This window comes from Mustela erminea, chromosome 1 (genome assembly GCF_009829155.1).
Source record: "Mustela erminea isolate mMusErm1 chromosome 1, mMusErm1.Pri, whole genome shotgun sequence".
NCBI classification, from domain to species: Eukaryota; Metazoa; Chordata; class Mammalia; order Carnivora; family Mustelidae; genus Mustela; species Mustela erminea.
The window spans coordinates 212,569,854-212,586,390 of record NC_045614.1 but is presented as its reverse complement, the minus strand read 5'-3'; the positions used below and the strand labels follow the sequence as shown (position 1 = coordinate 212,586,390).

Sequence of the window (16,537 nt, the reverse complement as noted above, 5' to 3'; positions counted from 1 at the left end):
CAAATTCTGAAATTTTCCAACCATTTTTTCCGGATGCTCTGCCTCAGTCAGAGGCAGTATGCCTTCTAAGTTAGCAATGGGAATGTGCTACCCAATGTCTCATGGCCATGTCCTAAGGGTCAGCATTTTTCCTACCTGCCTACGGAGTCCTTGGCGTTCAGCTGCTTGATCAGTGCAGCATCTTCAGTTCTGTTAGGACTGGAGTCAGGTGTGGGCATCAGAAGTCCACAAAATAATAGTCACTGAAGCAGGTTATATTAGTTTCCTTTTGTTACTCTAACAAATTCCCACGAACTTAGTGGCTTAAAACAATGCACATTTATTCTCTTATAATTTTAGAGTTCCAACATCAGAAATGAGATTTCTGGAACTAAAGTCAAGGGACCTGCAAAGCTGGTTCCTTCTCGAGCAACTAGGGGAGAATCTGTTTCCTTGACTTTTCCAGTTCCTCAAAGTCACTCATGCTCCTTGGTTTATTATGTCCCTTCTTTCTGTTTTCAAGTTGAATCCCTCTAAACTCAGCTGCTAATATCTCCGTCTCTGACATTCCTACCTCCTTCTTACAAGCCGCCTTTTGTTGACATGGGGCCCACCCAGATCATTTCCTCTCTCAATGTTCTCAACTCATCTGCAACATCCCTTTTGTAAGATAACATATTCACAGTTTCCAGGGATTAGGAAGTGAACTTCCCTTTTGGGGGGAAGTACGGAAGGAGTACTACTCTATCTATTACAACAAGGAAGTTTATTTTTCTCTCAGTTAAATGGAGGCCGTCATTGTCAGTACAGGGGAGGCAACGATCATGAGGAGCTCAGGCTGCTTTTGCCTTGTCCTGCTTCCATCATCTGGAGGCAGCCTCCACCGCATGATCCAGGAGGACCCCTCAGACTGTAGCCAGCACAGCCAAATTCTAACCAGCAGGACAAGCAAGGGGAAAAAGAAGGACTTGCAATCTCTTTTCAAACATACTTCTTGAGAGTTGCACTCTTGGCTTCCATGAACATCCTTTTGGCCAAAACTTGGTCATATGGCCACACCTAGTGATAAGTGTGACTGAGAAGTATAGACATTATTCTGGACAGACCCAAGCCCAGCTTAAAAAAGAGGGGGAGGGGTGCTCAGGCACGTGGTGGCTCAGTTGGTTGAACATCTGACTCTTGGTTTCAACTCAGATCATGACCTCAGGATCATGAGGTCAAGCCCTGCATCAGGCTCTGTGCTCAGTGGAGAGTCTGCTTGAGATTCTCTCTCTGTCTCTCTGTCTCTCTCTCCCCCTCACCTTCTGCTGCTCCCCCCTTCACCTCTCTAAAATAAATAAATAAAATTTTTTAGAAAGTGGGGTTTCTACCACTACAAGGGAAAAGGAGGATATGTTTTGGGGGACATCCAGTAGTCCCTCCAGTATTTCTAACTTTCTAAAATTGTATGTACATTTTGGGTGGAAAATGAATTTAATTCACATGCAAGTGTGCTAAATTCCAGAAGCAGATGGATTTTACCTAAAAGCTACTAGTCCCATGCTGATCTTTGGAGTAATGTAGCAAGTTCTCTGTGTAGCCCTGAGACCAATGTTCCCGAAGGAAGGAAGGAAGGAAAGTAGGAAGGAAGGGAGAGAAACATTCATATAAATACCTTCCAGGAGAGAACATAAAATGGAAGTTCAATGATTTCAGAAGTAAATAAAAGAGCTTTTCCTCCAGAACTTTGAGTGTACTGAGTGATCTACCGATTACCAGTAAGTGGGTAATTTGAGTTCTTACTGAATGAGGGTGTTGTGGCTGGAGGAGGTGCATCTCAGAGTAGAAGTAAGACACCTGGGGATGGAGAAACAGGAGATGGGGATGATTCCCTGAGCTTCCCATAAGATTCATGAAGGCTGCATGGGCATACCTCTTGGGAATGGGCTTTGGGTGAGACCCTACTGGGGATCCTGCCCTCTCATCTACAGGTAGAAGCCCTCTTGCTCTCCTAACTCACACCTCTTATTAATCAAATCACATCAGGGATAGCCCCTGAGATGTCCTCTCTTGCCCCACTTCTTTATTCCTACATTATTGCCATGATTATCGTCCAGTCACTATTGTCTCTTGCGAAGACTTCTACAAAACTGAGATGTTTGGTGAGATGCTACTCTTCAATACATTTTGCACATTACAGCCAGAAGGATCTTTCTAGAATGCAAAGCTGATCATCTCATGTTATAGCTTAAATTGCGTCTCTGCAAAAAAATTGTGGTAGAGTCCTAATTCCAGGTGCTCAGAATGTGACCTTATTTGGAGATAGGGTCTTGACAGAGGTGGTCAAAGTAAGACAAGATCATTAGAGGCCCTACAATAATAACTCTTCATGCTGCTGGAATTAGCTCCTCAGTCCTCTTTTCCCTTCTAGGCTGTCCGCTACAGGAAGGGAAAAACCTTGTCTGCTGTTTCCCAGGAAGTCCTTGAGATTTAGCATGATGTATACTTGGCACCCATAAATGGATGTGGGACAACTGGTCAAATGAATGAATGATACATTTTCCGTGTAAATTGTATATTTCTACTTTCATGTTTACCCCAACTTTTGTTTTAAAATTTTCAAACATAGAATGAAGTCGAAAAAAGTATAGGGTGAACAGACATATATGAAACACCTAGATTATAGAATTAATGCTTGGCTATGTTTGTTTTATCACAGGCCTACCCACCCACCAATATCTATTATTTGACTATGAGTTTCAAGTCATAGATACCCCAGGGCCCCTGGGAAACATGCATGTTCAGTTTAGTAGATATCCCCAGGGCAGCAGACTACAAATATTCCTGAAACTATATCCTTAGTCCTTTGTGCTAATGCCATGATCATATGGATTTATAACTGGAATTTAAAGGTGGAGTTCTATAGATATATCAAGTATTTCCCTGATTCTCGATCCTTACCTATTTTCAGATTAGGTGTATATTTAAGATTAATATAGATATTGCCCAGGTAAACCAAGAAGAGCTCTGTGATGGCTGAGAAGCTAAATCAATGGGTCCATAACTGAAATGGAACAGAGGACACCTCATCTGGGGGGGGCGGGGTGCAGCCATTGTCCGGCTCAGGAGGGGTCAGAGAGGGTGAACCAAATTGTGGAACTTCCCTCCCAGGTTGTGGTAGCACCTGATCCCTCCTGACCACCTCAGCCCTCGTGGGATTCCAGGAAAATCCAGTAGGACACTCCTGCAGCTGCTAATGGAGATAGCACGGGAAGGGGGCCACCATCATGTCTAAACCGTAGTAAGCCCCATCCCTGATGTGCCCTAGACCTTCATGAGCAATGGCAGGAAACCAAGTCAATTTCTGTGATTTCCTCCCTGACATCATCTTGCTCTACTCTTTCCAGAGCTATTAGCTTTACTTCACAGTACACATTCTGGGAGGCTTGTTTTGCAGAAGTTCTGGCTACATTTGTTATTTAAAAAAAAAAAAAAACCTTTTTTTTTTTTAATTGGATTTACACTTTAGAGTTTTGGGTGACTCCAGTACACAAACTCTCAGGGCACATGGTGGTGCATGGTGGCTTTGCTGTAGGAAGTTTACAGCTGACGCATGGACAGTTTCTCTGTGGGAAATGATACCCCGCGTCACTGCAGATGAATAGAAGCCAACAACACAACCCAGGAAAAGACCCCGGGTGGCACCACATCTTCACTTTACCAAAACTGAATTAACTCCAAGGCTGTGAAAATGAAATTAATGTAAGAGATAAAATATGTGGTTTTAACATGTTTCCCTACCCGTGCTGCCTTTTTAATGCCGAAAGTGCTTATCATGTAGTATTCACTGATTTGCCTATTAATAGGAGAGAAATTTAAAATGTCTCCCCTATAAATGGTGAGGATCTCTCGTAAGGAAGAACATCCAGCAATGAGTAAATTAATCTTGTATGTAATTGAAAACAACTCCGTCCATGACTGCAGTTAGGAGAGCCAATATATCCGTGGTTTGTTTCAGATCATTTAAATTGGTTTCTGACTCTTGGCAGTTGTAAGAATCCTGACTCTGCCCTTATCAATGAATTCCTCCTTCCTTTCTTAAGCTTTAATGACATATATATATATATATATATATATATATATATATATATATATATATATATATATAACATTAATAGTAAATACTTCAAAGATTTTGTTTTATTTTTTAAAGTAATAGCTATGCCCAGGATGGTGCTCAAACTCACAACCCTGAGATCAAGAGTCTCTTGCTCCACTAACTGAGCCAGCTGGGTGCTTTTAACCTTAACAATAAATACTTTAAATCTGATGGCAAATAATTTTGAAATCATGCATATTTGTGAGAAGAGCGAAGAAAAACAAAAGGTACCCATGTCCTAAATATCCCAGTACAGGCACTGTTGATAGTCAGGGGCATTTGTTTTTCTGCTAGATTCTCTGCTTTTTTGTTTAAGTCAGAGACTTACGTTGCATGTGTTTTGTTTAATTTTTGTTTGCCTGTTTTTCATAGCAGTAATCATACAGATAAAATTCTGTATTCCTTCTAATCTTTGATTTTAACACAATCATTTTCTAATGTTAGGATATGATCTTCATAACTATACAATTTAGTTTTGAAGTCAACTTATGGAAGTACAGTTTATATGAAAGTATAACTTATATAAAATAAAACACAGCCAGGGCATCTGGATGGCTCAGAATCTAACTTTTGGTTTCAGCTCAGGTCATGATCTCAGTCTGCATTGGACTCCGAGCTCAGCTCAGAATCTGCTTGAGACTCTCTCTCCCTTTGTCCCTCTGCCCTGCTCTCTCTCTCAAATAAATAAAATCTTTTTAAAAAGATTTTATTTATTTATTTGACAGAGAAAGAGAGATCACAAGTAGGCAGAGAGGCAGAGAGAGAGGGGGAAGCAGGCTCCCTGCTGAGCAGAGAGCCCGATGCAGGGCTCGATCTCAGGACCCTGGGATCATGACCTGAGCCGAAGGCACATGCTTTAATCCACTGAGCCACCCAGGCACCCCAAAATAAAATATTTTGTAAAAATAAGAAAATTAAACACATCCACTGTATGTGTATATATAGTTTTAAAACCACACACACATAGTTTAAAACTATATATATATATATATATACACATATGTCTGTGTATGTGTATATATATATATATGCATATATATATATATATATATTTTAATGAGTTTTAACACATGGAATACCTGTGCAAGTACCTCCCTATTCAAGGCACAGATTTTTCTATCCCCTTAAATGCACCCTCCTGACCCTCTGCAGTCCGCAGCACCACAGCCTCCTCCTCCCTGCTGCCACCTCTCAGACATCCATTCATCTGGTGTCCATTATGATCTATTAGTTTTGCCTACTTGGAACCTGCACTAAGTATATCATTTTTGCGGCTGTCTTCCTCTGCTCAGTGTGTCTTGGGGACCCATCCATGCTGTTGTATCAGTAGCTTGCTTCTTTGGATGGACAAGTAGTACTTTAGTGTATGGACGTGACTACAGTTTGTTTATCCGTTCATCACTTGGTGAACTTTTGGGTTGTTTCCAGTTTTTCTCGGTTATAAATAATGCTTCTATGAACATGCAAGTGGAAGTCTGTGTGGACATATGTTTTCATTTTCTTGGGTAAGCACTGAAAGTGAACATGCTGCACCATTTATTAATTAGGCTGTTTGTCTCGTTGGGTTTCAGGAGGTTTTAAAATATATCCTTATATATTAGTCAGATATGCATACTTAGTCAGATATGTGTACTGTTAATATTTTCTCCCAATGTGTTGCTTGCCTTTTGATTTTCTGGAATTTTGGTACATCTGGTTTGGTTTTTTGGTATATCTGGAACAGCTGAAGTATAATTTACCATTTTTTTCTTTCATAATTCAGGATTTTTATGTTTAGTCTAAGACTTTTTTGGTCTACTCCAATGTCAGGAATATCGTCTTCTATGTGTTCTTTCAGAAAATTTAACCTTTTAACATTTAGGTCTATGATCTATTCCAAGGTAATTATTGTATATGGTGTGAGGTAAGGAATGAGGTTAATTTTTTTTTAAATCAATTTTTCATCATTTTGCAAATATCTAGTTGTTCCAAACTGTACGTTGAAAAGATTTCCCTTTCCCCATCAAAATTACCCAGGCACTTTTGTTAAAACTCACAAGATTTTGTTGACTACATATTTATTGAGTTTATTTCTGGGCTTCCTACTCCATTCTATTGATGTATTTGTCGATCCTTAAGGCTTGACCACTGATTTTATTTTTAATTTTTTTGACCAGTATTTTATATTAGGTCTTAAAGCCAGGCAGTATAAATCCTCCAAATTTGTTCTTCTTTTTCAAAATTATACTTGCTATTCTAGTTGATCTGCATTATCATATAAATTTTTAAATTAGTTTGTACATTTTTAACAAAAGGCTGCTGGGCTTCTTGAATGGGATTGCACTGGGTGGAAGAATGGACATCTTAATAATATTGAGTCTTATACTCCATCAATTTATAATTTATTATATTTCTTTCAGTATAGTCATGCTTTTAGTGACAGATAATATCTCATTGAATTGGAGTTATAGTTTACCAAACCATGCCCATTTTGTCAATTAGGCCATTTCTACCTTTTTAGTATTAATAATCGGCTGTGAATGTCATGGAGTTTAAAGACCTTTTTTTTTTTTTTTCTTCTTTTCCAAATTTAGGATTATTTTCTTGAGATAAATTACTGGGTGGAAGAATATAAACATTTTACAGGCTTTGGTATATATTACCAATTTTTTTCTCTTCTGTTCTCTACAGATTTATGGTATCTTTTACCATATATTAAAATCTCATATACTAACAAATTGGAATCTGTTCTGAGCTTCTCTGTCCAACTGATCTTATGCCAAAATGATCTTGTTCTCTTTTAGCTTTACTATGTTTTATGCCTAGTAAAGCTCTTTTCCCTACAATTAACTTTTTAAAAAGATACATCAATTCCATTATTTTTTAAGAAAATTTTCATTAAGTTTACTCATTAAAAATTATACTGAGAGGAATTAAGCCTAAAAATTAATTTTATAAGACTGGACATTTTTAAAAATTTAGATTTCCTCTTCAGAAATACTGTACATTTCTCCATTTTTCATATTTTGTATTTCTTAATTCAGCCTTATAGTTTTATACATGTAACTCAATCATATATTACATTCAAATTACCCTGAGTATTTTATATTTTTATTGCTATTGAACATTGCAATCCTTATTTTCATTTTATTCTCCAACTGGTTACTGCTGTTAAATGGAAATGTCTATTAATTTTTGTATACGTAGCTGTTTTAAAATCTGCAGGCATAACACATAACCGGTCAAAAAAAAAATAACAGTCTTCATTTCTCTGTAGATTAACCCAATTTAGCTCTCCAGCAACCATTTCTGCTGAGGGTGGGGGAAATAAATCAATGTTACTATTTAGCTGGAAATCAGTTGAGAGTGTATTACCTTCTCTTTGCCCAGCCCCATTCTCCTTCTTGCCTTCTCCCTAAAACACTCTGTCCGGCATGGGAAAGGTATATGGTTCAAAAATGCCATACATCTTGGCCCTTATCCCAGCAGGAGTAGTTTGCAGTCCCATTCCAGCATAGGCAACATCACGCCAAGAACCATCAGGTTCTTAGAATAAGCCAGTGCTGACTCAACCTGCAACTCACTCTTGCGGGGTCTTCTAATCTCAGGCTCTCTGCTTTTCTCTGTCCTTTTCTCTAACCTGGCCCATTCCCATCCTCGGCTGGCATGGCAACTCCAGATGACGGGCGGGCAGCCAGATCCTGCCCTAAGATGTCCTTCGTTCTGTTCCCTTTTTGTGCCTTTTCTTCTAGATCAGACACAGGGCGTGTCTTTGGCAAAGTGCTCTTTATCAAACATTTCGTGACCCAGGGCATAAATTTGATGGAGGGAGAGTTGGGGGGAGTGGGGAGCCTACCAGAAATTACAAGGGATAAAAAAAATACCTTGGCTAATATTTCAACAATATTGTCTGCTTCTACCATGGAATTCAAATGTACAGAAAAGCACAGAGAATTGTATAATAAAGCTTCATGTCCCTATCACTCAGCCTCAGTAATTATCAACATCTCTCACCTACTTCCCTACCCCAACCATAGCTCCTCTCTCCTTTTTTCTTCCCTTCCGCCTGGAATTAATTTAAAATAAATTCCACATATCATGTCATTTCACTGTGGCCAAGTATTTAAAGTATTTTCTAATAATTTTTCAGAGATTTCTTTCTTTGGTGTTTCCCACCAAAGTGTGAAGCATTCACACTTTCTTATTTTTAGTTGTTACCTTATTTTTATTTGCTCCTTGACCTAATGTATTTGGCGGAGATTGTCTAAATTTTGAAATAGTTAAAATTGGGGTGGTTAAAGGATCTGGACTGTACTTAGTTAATTGAATATGAGATTTTCTTTTTGGCACAGTATATAATCAATGCTTATAAATGCATACAGACACTTGAAAAGGTGAATCCCCTGTGATCGCATTATATTTAATTGTACTTAATTACTTTGTTAAAATCCTCTATCCCTTTATTGTTCATGTACTCAATCTCTGACAGAGTGAGTTGTGTTAAAATCTTCTACTAACAGGGTGCCTGCGTGGCTCAGTGGGTTAAGCCTCTGCCTTCAGTTCAGTTCATGATTCCAGGGTCCTGGGATTGAGCCCTACATCGAACCCTACATCGGGCTTTCTGCTCAGCAGGGAGTCTGTTTCCTCCTCTCTCTCTGCCTGCCTCTCTGCCTACTTGTGATCTCTCTGTCATATAAATAAATAAAATCTTTAAAAAAATAAAATAAAATCTTCTACTAACTGTCCATTTATTTAACTATTTTCGCTGTATATATATTGTTGTTATACGTTACAGGTTCAATTCATTTAGTGAACTCCTAACCCCCAGTACCTCACAACGTGACTGTCATTGGAAACAGGGTCTTTACAGAGGCAGTCAAGTCAAAACAAGGTCATTACTGCGAGCCCCACTCCAACATGAGTGTGTCCTTACGAAAAGGGAGCACTTGGAGAGAGATGCCGATGCAGGGAGAAAGTGATGTGAAGATGAAGACACGAAAAAGCAAAGTGAAGAGCCGCAGAGACACCCATATGCAAGCCAAGGAGAGGAGGTAGGAGCAGGACTTTCTCTCGAAGCTCTTGAAAGGATCTGACCCTCCTGACGCCTTGTTTCCACACCTCAGTCTCCAGAACCAAGCGAGAGAACCATGTTTGTTGCTCTGAGCTGCTCATCGGCACTACTTTGTGATGGCGGCCCCAGGAAGCTAATACGACATACAACTCTCCTATGGCTCTTACCATGTGTCTTCACTATCAGTTTCTGCAAAATCGCCTTTGCAGAAGTTGCACCCCTGCTTGATTTTTCACATTGGATTGGCAGTCTGTTGTCCGGGCTTTTCATTAACATGCTGTGTCCCCTTGCACAGCCCAGACATTTGTCACGTGCACATATGGAGCATGGTGATTGGTGATGGCACATGGGAGCTCTGCATCCAAATGAGTGGCCGCCATTTAGTCGCTACATGGCTTTGGGTGAGTTCATTAATCCTTCCGTGCCTCAGTTTTTTTCCTTTTTGTAAGGTGAGGGAAATGTAATTGTTGCACAAATGTAATTTGTTCTAAGGATAGAACAAATTAAAATATTTAAAGCGCTTACAACAGTGCCTGGCCTACCACAAGTACTTAACATATATGTGAGTCATTATTTATTCTGTCAACTTTATAATGAAGATAGAGATCATTTTAGAGAGGCTCAGAGGAGTTAAGTCAGGAAGCTCGTGTGACAGGATTGTTAAAGGCTGGGCTGCCAGGGGGCAGGCCCTGAGATGGAGATTAATGTGCAGGGAAAATATTAGGGGGTACTCTCCAGATCAACAGGTGTGGGCGTGGACGTGAAGCAAGCAGGACTGGGTTGGGCAGAGGAAGAAGTTTAATTGTGATGCAATCCCAGCCAAGGCTCCCCAGCCACTGGGAGCAGAGTGCCGTGCTGTGAGGACTCTCATGCAGCCTCTGGGCAGTCTCCAGTGGTGAGGAACTGAGGCCTCCAGTCCATAGCCACATAAGGGCACCATCTTGGAAGTCGGCTCTCCAGCACAATACAGCCTTGGATGACTGTGCCCTTGTCTAACATGTTGGCTGTGACCACCTGAGCCTTTGAGTCAAAACTACCCAAGGAGGCTGCTCCTGATTTCCTGACTCACAGATACTATGAGATCAAACATGTCTGTTGTGTTAAACTATTAATTGCTGAATGTAATTTTTTACACAGCAGTAGATAACTAATATAGGGAGCTGACCTGTCCTTCAGAGTTGTTCCAAACTGGAAGAGGTCTTTATACCCTAAACAGACTAGTCATTAGATGTGGGCTGTCCCCCAAACCCTCCCCCTCCAACCAAAAGACCATGACTTTGGGCAAAGCAGTTTTCTTTACCTAAGGCCAAGTTGTGAAGAGTGGCTGAGCTGACAAGCTCTTGAGAGTGAAACTCTCAGCAGCTCGGGAACATGTCCCTCAGTCCCAAAAGGTCTGAGCGGAGCATCACAGCCTCCACTGAAAGATGTTTAGTGGGGCCTCTCCTACTGTCCTGAAATGGGATTTAGGCTCACAGCTGAAACAAGCACGGTGCCCTCCCTTCTAGCAGAAGATGCCTACAATTAGAGCCGGACACTCCCCCAGGGATTAACCCCTGCTTCCACTGAATACTTCTCCAAGCCTCTCCATCTCATTCTACATAGGGAGGGAGAGGAAAGAATGAAAGGAGGCAGTTGGCCTTGTGGAGAGTGCAATGTTTCTCCTGGGAAGTGGTGCAGAGTGGGAGGCTGCAAGGCAATCTCTCCTTGGTATCGGCTGGGCCTATTGGAAGGCAAGGCTGGTCTTCCATTCCCTCCTTGCAAATCTGTCTAGTCAGCATTCTCACTGAGTTATTCCTGTCTGCATTTCATGAGGGAGCAAGGACACTGAAGAGAGAGAGAGCAGAGTGGAGAGGAGAGGCCTTGGGTCAGCTTCCAGTCCAGCCCTTTTGTGTGGTAAGGATGTGTATTTCTTATGAGTCACGTGGACTCTGTGGAAGATAGACTGTCTTGAGCTGTCTTGCTGAACCCTCACCAAAAGGCTGAGTGCAATAGTGGGTGTTGGCAGGGGGGTGATGGAAACGGTCAGACTGGAGATCAACCTCCCATGGAAATGTATGGAAGGGAAAAAGCCCACAAGACCTCCTTGTAGGTGTCCCCTGAAAGTTTCCAGCAAGGGCCAGTTATCCATGCGAGCAGGAACCAGTCAAGAGAGAACTTTGGGCAGAGGCCAGTTACCCAATGCTTGCCTAAACACAGAAGCCAGGCCTGAAGAGGACGTTGAAGAAGCGTCCAAGAGCCAGGACCATGACTCGTACCCTCCCACCGCCACTCAAGTCATGAGATTGGCCCTTTGACGTGGTCTGATTTTTACTAACTGAAATTGACCAGGAAGTTAGGGATATGGCCTAAGGTGTGGCTAAGGGATGGAATGATTCAAAAGAGCAGTGATTGGAGAAAACTGGACTGTTTCCTGTTTGGAAGCCATCACACAGAGAGGGCTCAAAAACTGATTACACTGGTAATTGCTGGAACAAAAGCTCTTTGCCCTGCACTAGCATTCCATAAAGATAGTGTACAATCTACGAAGATGAGTAAAACATGGCATACCTGACCTCCAGGAACAAGAAATGTTCTGTTGTAAACGAAGTATAAAGCAGGTTTGCGGAGCCAACAAGTCTAGAACGCGGATCCGTGTTTCTTTTCCTGCTTCCCTGCACTGTCTTTACAGAGATTGGTATTTTACCCGTTGGAAATGATGGGTGAGTCTAGTGGAGAGGGATTCATTTCCTGAATTGCAAGGAGACTAGACTGTGATTATTTAATCCCTAATGAATTGTTCTTAGAACTGCGGAGTTTGAGTCGCAGGAAGACACCCAAGAGACTGAAGCCCCGGGGTGGGGGGCAGAGGAAGAGCGGAAACCCGACACCTGAGTATTGGGAAATACCACCTTGTATCACCCTTCAAAAGCAATAGTAGCTACAGCACCACCCCTGTCGTCCTATAAAATGCCTTAAATTCTCAAGAGGGAGGCGCCGGTGGTACTGACTCATGAAACTGTTTTACTGAAAATTTCCAAGGCAATCTTAAACGTGATGCACTTGAAAGCACGGACATCAGAATAAGGAATTTAAAAACAAAAAGTTCTCCACCGCACTGCCTGTTACCAAAATCACGAAATGTTACCTCCGGGCTTACTGGAAAAGTCCTGGTTTAAAACACCTACGGGGAATTTTAGTTCAGTCAAAGCAGTGTGTTGCCTAACTCTGTACTGCTGCCCTGCCTGGAGGCCCCTCTGCCCCCAAACCAAGCTGTGTCTCGTGTCTGCTTCAGACAGCTCTGGCCGGGAATAAAAAGGAGGCCCGGCAGGTGCGGTCGGTCCACGCGCCGCCGGGACGAGGGCCCGCGGGCCGCGCCTCCCAGCACTCTGCGCACCGCCATGAATATTCAGCACCGTCGCAGGCGCGCGCCGGGGGAGTACCCACAAGCCCCCGCGGCCCCGGCTCCCGGGTACGCGGCGCTGCGGCTCGGAGCCGGGCGAGGCCGTCCGGCGCTTCCCCGAGATCTTGGCTCCCGGCCCAGCGGGAGCGGGGGCCGCGGGGAGGGGAGGCCGCGCCGCAGAGCCGAGGACGCCGGTCCTCAGAACCCCCGGGAGAGACCGGGGAAGGACTAGAGACGACGAGAGGAAGGAAACTGGGGCGGGAACGCACTCCCAAGCTATCACGACCTTAATGCCCACTCCTTAGCCCAGCGCCTGTGCGCCGCGCAGTCTGACGGGAGCCTCACCTCTCCCGCACAGGCAGGGCCCGCGCCGCGGCCACGAGACCGCCCACCACCGCGGGGCATGCCGGGAGATAGCCGTTTTCTTCTCCTCCTCCTCCCCCCGCCTCAGTAAACCAGGGAGGGGGGCCTTTCCGGTGTTAGCGTCTTTACGGAAAGGGTGGGGCTGACCTGGTCCCGCCTCTCACGTCCGGGAGGGGCGGGGCGAAGAGTGACAGATCTTCAGCCCGCCCTAAGGCCCGCCCCTGCACCGGAAAAAGGAAGGCGGGGGAGTCGATCCGGAATCGCGAGCGAGGTCTCCAGAAACGGCGGCAGGCGGCAAGGAGAAAGGGGCGGGGTCGGCTCGGAGGGGCGGGGCGACTCGCCTTCCCTTCGGGTCACGCGCGTCAGGAAGTCGCTCCCTCAGCGGAGTAATCGAAAATGGGGACCTCCCTGGACATTAAGATTAAGAGAGCGAACAAGGTTTATCACGCCGGGGTAAGTAGGGTGGGCGGTCCTGCGGGTTCGGTCGTCGGCAGGGCCCCGCGCATTCCTGGGTGTCCCTGGGCCGGGCAGAGCGCTCTGCCAGGTGCGTCCCCGCCAGGTGTGCCCAGCGCGCGGCCCGCAGCCCTACAGGACCCCGGGCGGAGACCCCGCCGCGTCCTCCGGGGTGGGGGCCGAGGGGCCGGCGCCTGGGCTGCAGTGTTAACCGTCTGGCCCTCGGAACGTCCGCTCGGCCTTGGGTCCAGGGCTTGAGCTGTCCATTGAGGGTTGGGGAGCTTGGTGTGCACATGCCCCCTTCCCTCACTCCCCACGCGACTGCAGAGGTCTTAATGAATGAAAGGCAGAATTCGCCTCGAAAACAGAACTAAGCACTTCAGGGTCCGGCCAGCTCTAACACCATGCAGAAGTTACTCTTTTTTGTGTGTTCTCTGATGTTCAGAACGAATGGTATATTAAAATGCAAGTACAAAAAAAATAAAAATCGTAATGATGGCATTAACAGATTTTGTGCCACTCGTCTATCATTTAACCTCCTCTGGCCTCAGTTTCCTTATTTGCAAAACGCGGATGATTCAAGGTTCCCTAATTTACATCCGAATCAGTCACCCTGGGAATTTTAAAGTGTGATTGCCCGGGTCCCACTCCCAGAGATATCCCTGATTGTACTGTGCAGCCAGTGTTGAAATCACAGCTGGGGCACACTGGAATAAAACTGAGAGGAGTGGCTGGCCCCGTACCGGCGGAGCAGCCTCAAAAGGGATTGAATACAGGGCAAAGATCATGAACAGATGCTAAACCCTTCTGCGTGCAACATTACAGGGGAAACCTGATGTTTACACAGATTCAGAGGGTCACCTCCCAAATTACTAATTTCAGAGGGAAATAGCTGCCTTCATAATGAAGGAATCAGGTCATCACCAGTCTGGCCACGACTGACAGCATCACCTCACTATCAATACTGCTGATACTACTGACATTATGTTCTAGCATGATCACAGAGGGTTTGGCCTGATGCGCTGAAAAGGGAACAACTCTTCCATGTAGTATTCCTACCAAAAAGGTTCAACTTCAATCAACTCATAAGGAAGCAATCAGACATTTCCAAATTGAGGAACACTTTGAAATAACTGGCCTGCATTTTTAAAAAATGTGAATGTCATGAAAAAAGGGGAAGTTTTCTAGATTAAAAGAAACTAAAGGGATAGGATAACCAAATACTGTGCATAATTGTTGACAAATTTGGTTATGGACTATATATTAAATAATAGCTTTGTTTTGGTGTTAAATTTCCCTAGTGTGATATTTGTATTTTGGCTATGTAGGAGTATATGCCACATACTGAAGTATTCAGAAGTAAAATACAGCAATAACTAAATTTTGAATAATTCAACCACAGATTGTGTGTGAATACGCATGTGAGATGAAGAGCGAGCAAACAGGGCCAAGTGTTAATAATTGACGACTCTAGTGGAAAGCTGTATGAGTCTACTTTGTATTCTTTTTTTTTTTTTAAAGATTTTATTTATTAAAGAGCACTGGAGAGTAAAGCACAAGTAGGGGACAGAAAAGAAGAAGCAGGCTCCCCACTGAGCAGGGTTCCTGATGTAGGACTCTATCCCAGGACCCTGGGATCATGACCTAAGCTGAAGGCAGACGCTCAACTAACTGAGCCACCCAGGCACCCTTGTATTCTTTTTTAATAGCAGTTTTATTGAGATATAATTCAGATACCATAAAATTTACCCATTTAAGGTATAGAATTCAGTGGTTTTAATATAGTCACAGAGTTGCTCAAATAATCGCCGCCATTTAATTTTAGGACATTTTGATCCACCCAAGAAGAAACCTTGTACCCGTTAGCAGATATTCCTGGCATCACAGATGTGCTTTCAGTCTTCGTGGATTTGCCTGTTCTGGAAATTTCATATATGTGGTCTTTTGTGACTGGCTTCTTTCACTTAGCATTATGTTTTCAGTGTTCATACCTGTAGCATGTATCAGTTCCTGGTTCCTTTTTAAGCCTGAGTAATATTCCATTGTATGGGTAGACCATCTTTTATTTACCCATTCATCTGCTGAAGGACATTTATTAGGGTTGTTTTACTTTTTGGCTTATATAAATAATGCTATTATGAACATTCTAGTATGAGTGTTTGTGTAAACATGTTTTCGTTTCTCTTGGATACATACAGAGGAGTGAAATTGCTGGGTGATATGACACTTTATATTTAACTTTTTTTTTTTTTTTTAAGATTTCATCTATTTATGTGACACAGAGAGATCACAAGTAAGCAGAGAGGCAGCAGAGAGAGAGGGGGAAGCAGGCTCCTTGCTGAGCAGAGAGCCTGATGTGGGGCTTGATCCCAGGACCCCGAGATCATGACCCCGAGCCAAAGGCAGAGGCCTAACCCACTGAGCCACCCAGGCGCCCCAACTTTTTTTTTTTTTAAGAGAGCCAGCACATGCATGAGCTGGAGGGCTGGGGAGGGCAAAGGGAAAGAGAGTATCTTAAGCACGTGGAGAGTATCTCCACGCCCAGCTCGGAGCCCAACAGGAGGCTCTGTCTCATGACCCTGAGATCATGACCTGGGCCGAAATCAAGAGTCAGACACTTAACTGACTGAGCCACCCAGGTGCCCTACTGTCTTTATCTTTTTGAAGGCCCACCACCAGGTGTTTTCCAAAGCACCTGCGCTCTTGTACATTCCCCCAACAGTGTGTGAGGGCTCAGGTTTTCTTTCTACTTTGTATTCTCATAACTTTTTTGCAGCTTGGAAATTCAAAATAAGAATTGGTGGAGGCAGTGATAGGAGACTATATACATTTTGCTCTAATAATTATTATTTCATCAAAAACTCAACTCAGTGTTTTCTGTGGTTTTAAATAATGGCACAAGTAACGGAAAGTACCTTTAGAAAAGCTGCAAGAACTGAAATCGTAAAGCTGACGCGGCTCTAAGACCCCGTGGTTGACAGAGTTGAAGGTGGTGAAGCTTTGCGTAACCAGCGTGCATCCCTTGGTGCCATTAATGGGAACAGAATCTGCAGTGGCTGGCTTCTGGCGGTGTTTCTTAATCTTGTGTCAGGGAACCTTATGTGGCGATCATGAAAAAAAAATCAGTGTAACTTCTCCTAAACCTAAACTTTTCCTGTGTATTATTTTGGAGTTC

At 43.5% G+C, this 16,537-nt stretch overlaps 1 protein-coding gene across 2 annotated transcripts in view; it reads left to right on the top strand.

Moving 5' to 3' along the window:
- Positions 1–13,002: 13,002 nt before the first annotated feature.
- VPS26C (VPS26 endosomal protein sorting factor C) overlaps positions 13,003–16,537 on the top strand; it is a 43,618-nt gene continuing 40,083 nt past the window's right edge. Inside the window, exon 1 of one of the 2 annotated variants that reach the window (XM_032354812.1) lies at positions 13,003–13,362. Coding sequence is in view for 1 of the 2 variants with exons in the window: in XM_032354802.1 (XP_032210693.1) it covers positions 13,306–13,362 (57 nt within the window). In the remaining variant the exon portion in view is untranslated. The remainder of the gene's footprint in view (positions 13,363–16,537) is intronic. The other variant, XM_032354802.1, reaches the window with a different exon arrangement.